General features: G+C 45.5%; 1 protein-coding gene across 2 annotated transcripts in view; it reads left to right on the forward strand.

Moving 5' to 3' along the window:
* The window catches only part of LOC113444055 (syntaxin-binding protein 1), a 28,761-nt gene extending 21,354 nt beyond the window's left edge, over positions 1-7,407 (forward strand). For both annotated transcript variants that reach the window (XM_087914651.1, XM_087914650.1), the window contains 8 exons: positions 771-901; positions 1,677-1,784; positions 2,901-2,961; positions 4,255-4,320; positions 4,855-4,935; positions 5,747-5,885; positions 6,360-6,469; positions 7,249-7,407. In XM_087914651.1, the coding sequence (XP_087770777.1) occupies positions 771-901; positions 1,677-1,784; positions 2,901-2,961; positions 4,255-4,320; positions 4,855-4,935; positions 5,747-5,885; positions 6,360-6,469; positions 7,249-7,392 (840 nt within the window). In that variant the 3' untranslated portion in view covers positions 7,393-7,407. The remainder of the gene's footprint in view (positions 1-770; positions 902-1,676; positions 1,785-2,900; positions 2,962-4,254; positions 4,321-4,854; positions 4,936-5,746; positions 5,886-6,359; positions 6,470-7,248) is intronic.
* Positions 7,408-7,624: the final 217 nt, after the last annotated feature.

A 7,624-nucleotide genomic window follows, 5' to 3' on the forward strand; every position in this document is an offset into this window, starting at 1 on the left:
CTATCCCACAGATTTTTTCCACGCCTTGCAGATAATTCTGTAAGGGGCCCAAATTCACTTTGTATTGTGTGACTTAGCAGAATTGGGGAATATTGGTTAGCATTCTTTTGTATTACTTTTAGACTATAGTGCTTTATAAAGCCTTAGTAAGGCCACACCTGGAATACCGCATCCAGTTTTGGTCACCACATTACAAAAACAGATGTTGAGACTTTGGAAAAAGTGCTAAGAAGAGGAATTAAGATGGTTAAAAACCAGGAGAGCAAAATGATGCAGGAACCAGGTTTGGCCAGTCTAGAGGGGAAAAAAGGATCAAGGTAACACGATTGCAGTATTCCAGTATTTGAGGGGCTGCCCAAAAGAGGAGGGAGTCAAGCTATTCTCCAAAGCACCAAAGGCAGGACAAGAAACAATGGATAGAAACTAATCAAGGAGAGAAGCAACCTGGCATTCAAGAGAAACTTCCTAATAGTAAGGACAATTAACCAGTGGAATGGCTTAACTTCAGAAGTTGTGGCTGCTTCATCACTGGAAGTTTTTAAGGAGAGACTGGACCTGTATGAAATTGTATAGGGTCTCCTGCTTGAGCAGGGGGTTGTACTAGAAGATCTCCAAAGTCCCTTCCAGTTTTATTCTGATTGAAAGTATGTCTCTCAGAAGAACATCAACATTTTGTCATCGGAGTTTGCTTTCGGAAAAATCATCTTCCACTTGGTGGAAAGCAGGTTGGATAGTGCTGACGGCCTCTTGGTTTGCTTCCTTCTATCCAGGGTCCAGACAAAGCTCGTTCCCAGCTCATCATTCTAGACCGTGGCTTTGACCCCAGCTCTCCAGTGTTGCATGAGCTTACATTCCAAGCCATGAGCTACGATTTGCTACCCATTGAAAATGATGTCTACAAGTAAGGTTCTCCTGTTTATTTTCTGTACCGTCTGTGAGGTATAAGAGAAACCGTATATAAAGTCTCCATGACTGAAAACTGCATGTCCATCGTGGTCCCTCCAAAACCCAGAAATATGTAGATTTATTGTATGAAGTCACCGATTTGTTTATTCGTGTTCTTTGTTGTGGCCCGCCGGTGGCTAGCAGAGCTGGCAGCCCAGTCGGATAGTGAGGAGGTTGGGGAGGAACATGGGAAGGCTCGGACATAAGCTCTGTGTCAGAGGCAGAGACGGGCCCAGGGCAGGCGGGCAGTCATCAGCTGCCTTCAGAGTCAGACAGCAGTGAGGTGGAGGAGCAACTGGAGCCGGTTCCAGCCCGCACAGGCGCAGAGCTGCCAAAAGAACAATTACGAAATAAGGGTCAATGTGGGAATAAGGCCACAGGTGGGCAGTGAATAGGATTAAAAGAGGAGGAGCAAAAGGGGAGGGGGATTTTGAAGGAAACAATTTGTTCGTTGCAGCCGTGTGAAGATCTGTCTGTGCATCTCAGAGACTCTGTGCTGAGTCCTTCTTTGTCAGCACCGTGTTTGAAAATATTTCCTTGGCAGCTCTCCAAGCTAGACAAGGTTTGTGCTACTAATTATACCCTTGGAAGACTGTTTGCCAGGCCTTTGGCTGAATGTGAATGCAAGAAATTCACCTTCATTCAATAAAAGGGGTTTTGCCAGGACAAAGAGTCTGCTTAGTGCTTTTGGGGGAAGCCTAGGTCAGAACATTCTCTTTTGAAATTCTCAGGTATGACACAAGTGGAATCGGGGAGGCCCGGGTCAAAGAAGTCCTACTGGATGAAGATGATGACCTCTGGGTTACTTTGCGCCACAAACATATCGCCGAGGTGTCCCAGTAAGCATTTCTTCTTCTTCTTCTTCTTCTTCTGCACGCAGGGAAGGCTCCACATTATTTCTGATGACCTTTCCTCAGAAACATTGGAGATGAGAGAACAAGCAGGTCGAAATAAAGGCCTCCTTGACTGGGCTTCAAGTTTCATGGAGACATGAATGCCCTTTTCTTAATCGCAGTGTGGAGATAGTTTTACCACTGCTTTCTTCTGAGATTTATTTTGGCTTCTCAGTCTTGACATCCAGGATTGGAATTTCCTGGAGGCTCTCATTCAGTTGCGAACTGGGATTAACTGTCTTAAGTCTTTTGAAATCAGCTAAGATTATTACTGCCACTTTATAAAACCCTAATAAGGCCACACCTGGAATACCGCAACCGATTTTGGCCACCATACTATAAAATAGATGTTGAGACTTTTTTACAAGTTCAGAGAAGGGCAGCCAAGTTGATCAAAGGCCTGACAGAGTAAAACATATGAAGAACGGCTGCAGGTTTGGGGTCTGGCTAGTCTAAAGAAAAGAAGAATTAGGGGTATTAGGAGAATACTTTGACTCCCTCTTCTTTGTGGCAGCCCCTCAAATATTGGAAGACTGCTATCATCTCACCCCCTAGTCCTTCTTTTCTTCAGACTAGACATACCCAGTTCCAGCAACCATTCTTGATATGGTTTAGCCTCCAGCCCCCTAATCGTCTTTGTTGCTCTTCTTTACACTCTTTCTAGAGAGTCTCAACATCTTTTTTACACCGTGGTGATCAAAACTGGATGCAGTATTCCAAGTGTGGCCTTTCCAAGGCATTATAAGGCGGTACTAACACTTCACGCAGTCTTGATTCTATCCCTCTGTTTATGCACCCAAGGACTGTGTTGGCTTTTTTGGCAGCTGCAGCACATGGCTGGCTCATAATAAAACCAGTGCCCATTGTACCAGTTGCTCATCTCTACCACAGCTGCAACCCTCTTCCAAGCATTGTTTCAATGCAAGCAATCCAAAATCAAAGAGATGTCTTCATTTAGCTAATTAAAGGACCCATGCACGTCACATCATTTCAGCCAGTGGCTTGCTTTGATTGGAACCATGCATGCAACTTATTTTGCTTGTATTTGTCATTCTTTTCCAGAGAAGTCACCCGATCCCTGAAGGACTTTTCTTCTAGCAAAAGGATGAATACTGGTGACAAGGTAAGATCAGAAATTAGAAGGCTTCCAATAAATCTGGACTAAAAAACAGAAAGCAAAGCTTAAAAATACATACTTTTTGGAGCAGCAATGGAGATCTTTGAAGGGAAAAAATGAAAAGAAAAGAGAATGGAATGGAATATTCTGAAACCGAGCTTATTGGCTGTAATTTCATCTGCAACTTTCTTGAGAAAGCTGTCAACTCATAAAACATTTCTATGGTCTTTGTAGAGTTGCCAACAGAAAGGAAGGGAGGAAGGGGGTTTGAAAGAGCAGCGGGGCAGCTTGCAAACCAAAAGGGCATTCCATACATAGTTTTTCACCTAGATAGTAACTAGGCGACAGAAGTTTCTGTCACGCAAATATCCAACTGGAGAGCCTGATTGATGACTCCGGGCTACGGACGTGTCCCATTGGAGAACATGAATTACGATACACCCAGGGGGTGGGGGAAAATCAGGGTCCAGGGTGACAATGAATGATGTATCTCAGAGTCGGCTACACCCAGGCAGTGCCAGACAGTTAACTCCCAATAAATCCTTTTGAAGTTTTGGAAGTTTGGCTGGAGACTCATGATATAATTGGGGTAACTGACAAGAGCATTGTACTACACAGGTAGTTCTCGGCTTATGGCTGTAATTGACCCAAAATTTCTATTGCTAAGCTGTTCAGTTGTTAAGTGGGAATTAAAGGAATTATGGAAGTGAGCTGGAGGGAATTAAACAAGTACCCGGGGTGTTACCTTACTTCCCTCTCCTGGATTCTGAGAACTGTCAGCACGCTCCTTCCAACAGGCAGAATTTGGATCCGATCTCTCTTTCAGTAAGGTTGCAGGAACTGGGCCTGGCTAGTCTAGTGAAGAGAAGGACCAGGGGAGACAGGGTAGCAGCCTTCCAATATTTGAGGGGCTGCCACAGAGAAGAAGAGGGGGGTCACGCTATTTCCCAAGGCATCTGAAGGCCAGACAAGGAATAATGGATGGAAATTGAACAAGGAGAGATTCAACCTGGAAATAAGGAGACATTTTCTGACAGTGAGAGCAACCAACTAACAGAAGTTGCCTTCAGAAGTTGTGGGAGCTTCATTCCTGGAAGGGTTCAACAAGAGACTGGATTGCCATCTGTCAAAAATGGTGTAGGGTCTCCTGCTTAGCTGGGGGGGGGGTTGGACTAGATGACCTACAAAGTCCCTTCCAGCTCTGTTAATCTGTTAGGTTTTAGCATTTGATACTGGTGAGTTCCACAATTTAGAATTCAAGAGCTTTGCTGAGGATCAACCTCTCTTTCTACCTTTCAGACCACCCTAAGGGACCTTTCCCAGATGCTGAAAAAGATGCCCCAATATCAGAAAGAACTCAGCAAGGTATGTTCCTTTGCTACCAGCTTAAATTTAAACAATGCAGCCTGCGAAATTAGAGCGCCTATGACTTTCTAGGAGATACTGAATTATATACTGAAGAATCCTGATTAAGAGTTGTGGGAGTTGTGGCTGTGCTCATTGGCTATTGGAACATGGACGAAAATGACAAAGAAACGAGTGACAATTAAATATACTCAACAGAGTTGTGTCCCAGTATTTGGGAAGCGCTGGGGATGGGGGAATGAAAGGGAGCGTGCTAGAAAAGAGCATGAAGGCTCCTTGGTGCTCGCTGAGCTTGGTTGTTTTCTTGCAGATGTTTCATTACCCAAAAATAGGTAATACCATCAGTGCTAGTGATGACTAACACTGATCACCTTACCTAGCTGGGTCATGAAACATCTGCAAGAAAACAACCAAGCTCAGCGAGCACCAAGGAACCCTCCTTTCAACCCTGAGCTACACGTATTCTCCTCTATTGGTAGAAAAGAGCATGTCTGAATAGTTGAATTCTCTTTCTTTCTTTCTTGTGTTGGCTAGTATTCCACTCATCTCCACCTGGCTGAAGACTGCATGAAGCACTACCAAGGTACCGTGGACAAACTCTGCAGAGTTGAGCAGGTAAGTCTGCTCATGCCAGAAGCATTGAGCTGCATGTTTGTCTGTGCCTCAAAAAGGGAGAGCTTACAAATTATGCTGACCAAAGGATGTTTGAAGAAGCATTTTGTCAACTTGTCTAGTTCCCCCGCCCAACTCCCGCTTTGAAAATCTTCCCAGAATTTGATAGACCTTTTGTCAGGGTTCCGGCAATTGCCCTAATTAAATCATGAGCCTCGAGCCAAGCTTCAAAAGAATCCAAAAGATTTATTAGGGTTACATATTTATAGTCAACTGTGACCCTATTTCCCCCTCCCCCCTGGGTGTTTCATAAATCAGATTCTCCATTGAAGCACATTTAAGGGCCGGGTGTTATCAATCATGTTCTCCAATGAAGGATTTTCCCAGGCAGAAGATCCAGTAGCCTAGCTACAATCTTTGTAAGATAAGCATGGAATGTACTTCTGGTTTTAAACTGAGGTACTGCTCCTTCAGATCCCCCCCTCCCATTTATGGCAATTCAAAAACAGACATAGGAATGTTTTACGAGTTGACACCTCTCAAGAAGTTAAAGAAACAGCTGGCTTTCTTGCTGTCCACGGTGTTTCTCAACTTCCTTTAACAAAGGAGTGGATTCCAGCAGACTTACCTTGACCAGTCGACTGGTTTCAATGGCCCACTTACATCCCTGGACTGTTTTCAACATAAAAATAAAAAAGCTTTCCTGGAAGCTGAACTCTGTAGTTCCCAGTTCAACTCAACCTCAACTGGGCAGAAGAGAGCTTTCCAATGGTCCTAAGATAGTGAATTGCAGGGAGATGTTCTGTCTTGCCAGGATCTGGCCATGGGCACTGATGCAGAAGGGGAGAAGATCAAAGATCCCATGCGTGCAATTGTCCCAATCCTGCTTGATGCCAACGTCAGCACCTATGACAAGATCCGGATCATCTTACTCTACATCTTTCTCAAGAACGGTAGGAGATACTCTTATTTAGCCTGGGAGCCTTTGGGGAGACTTGATGTTGTGACCCGACAGCAGCCAGCGGAGCTGGCAGCAGATTCTGACAGTGAGGAGGTTGGGGAGGAATCTGGGCCAGTTCCTGGAGTCTGGGGAAGGCTCTGACGAGGGCTCTGCATCAGAGGCAGAGATGGGGCCAGGGCCACCTGACAGTTATCGGCTGCCTTCGGAGTTGGATATCAGTGGGGCAGAAGAATAGCTAGAGCCTATTCCCAGTGTCCACATGCACAGAGTTGTCAGATGAAGGGAACAGCTGAGGAACAAGGGCCAACTAAAGTACTCTCTATGGTGCAGCGGTAGAAGGTCACCAGCAGTTTTTCATTCCGTTGTTGTTTCCTGAGAACTCAGAAACTGCCGTTTGTCGGTGTGCATGTGTGCTGACTCCATCTCCTAGAACATGCACATATGGTCTTTCTCCATCCTCCCACAGGGATCACCGAGGAAAACCTGAATAAATTGATCCAGCACGCTCAGATCCCTCCCGAGGACAGTGAGATCATCACCAATATGGCACATCTTGGGGTACCCATCATCACGGATGTAAGTCCTGCTAGGTTCTTTCAGATGCTCTGGAGACCAGATCTGTTTTGCTGGAAGGGGCCGACCCATGTTGTTCATGGATAGCTTGGTCCCAACTGTGGAATGAAGATGAGGAAGCAGAACAGGTGGTAGAACAAGGCCTACCTTGCTTGGGGCAGCAGATTCAAGATTGGGATAGCCATTTTGTTGCTTGGCACTTTCTTCTAAGATTCCCAGGATTTCTCTTGCGTTTGACCACAGAGGTCAAGCACAAGACTTGCTAGGACTCTTATTCCAGCCTGTTGCCTTGGGAGCAGTTGAAGGATTCAACCATGATTCAGGTCACGGTTGTCCCAAAGGTGCTTTTTCAGGAGGCAACTGGAAAAGCACCTTTGGGACAACTATGGCCTGGATGACCGAGACTTTTAGCTATACAATTTGGGATGAACAGCCTTGGAATGTTGCAGGAGTAGGGATGGATTTCCAGAGGAAAAATTGCAGACTACAGGAACCATCTGCACTACTCAGGTAACCCCGAGGACACAGATAAACATCCAAGTGCTTCAAGAACCCCGTAAAAGGATGCAAATGACCAGCTGTCTGCAAGGAATATAAATCCTTCCATTCTCCACTGTCCTGTCAGAGCTGAAGAAGCTTCTTGGGTGAAACGTCTTGAAAAGCAAAAAACAATCTTGCACAGAAGCCTTAGTCCTAAAGCCTAGAAGGCTCAAATTTACTCTTGCAATGTGAATTAACCCAATCATTATCCTCTGACTCCATTTTCTCTCTCTTGTGTCCAGTCCACCTTACGTCGTAGAAGCAAGCCGGAACGGAAGGAACGTATCAGTGAACAGACTTACCAACTCTCCCGATGGACTCCAGTAGTCAAAGACATTATGGAGGTATGTAAAGAGGGATACAGGGATGCTGTGGCTCATGGCTAAGATGCTGAACTTGTCAATCAGAAAGGTCGGCAGTTCGGCGGTTCAAATCCCTAGTGCTGCCTAGGAGCGAACTCCCATTCCTTGTCCCAGTAGCTTCTGCCAACCTAGCAGTTTGAAAGCACGTAAAAAATGCAAGTAGAAAAATAGGGGCCCCTTTGGTGGGAAGGGAACAGCGTTCGGTGCACCTTTGAAGGCATTTAGTCCATGCCCGGCCCACACGACCACGGAGACA

This window comes from Pseudonaja textilis, chromosome 17 (assembly GCF_049901715.1).
Source record: "Pseudonaja textilis isolate UNSWEBS1 chromosome 17, rPseTex1.2, whole genome shotgun sequence".
Lineage (NCBI taxonomy): Eukaryota > Metazoa > Chordata > Lepidosauria > Squamata > Elapidae > Pseudonaja > Pseudonaja textilis.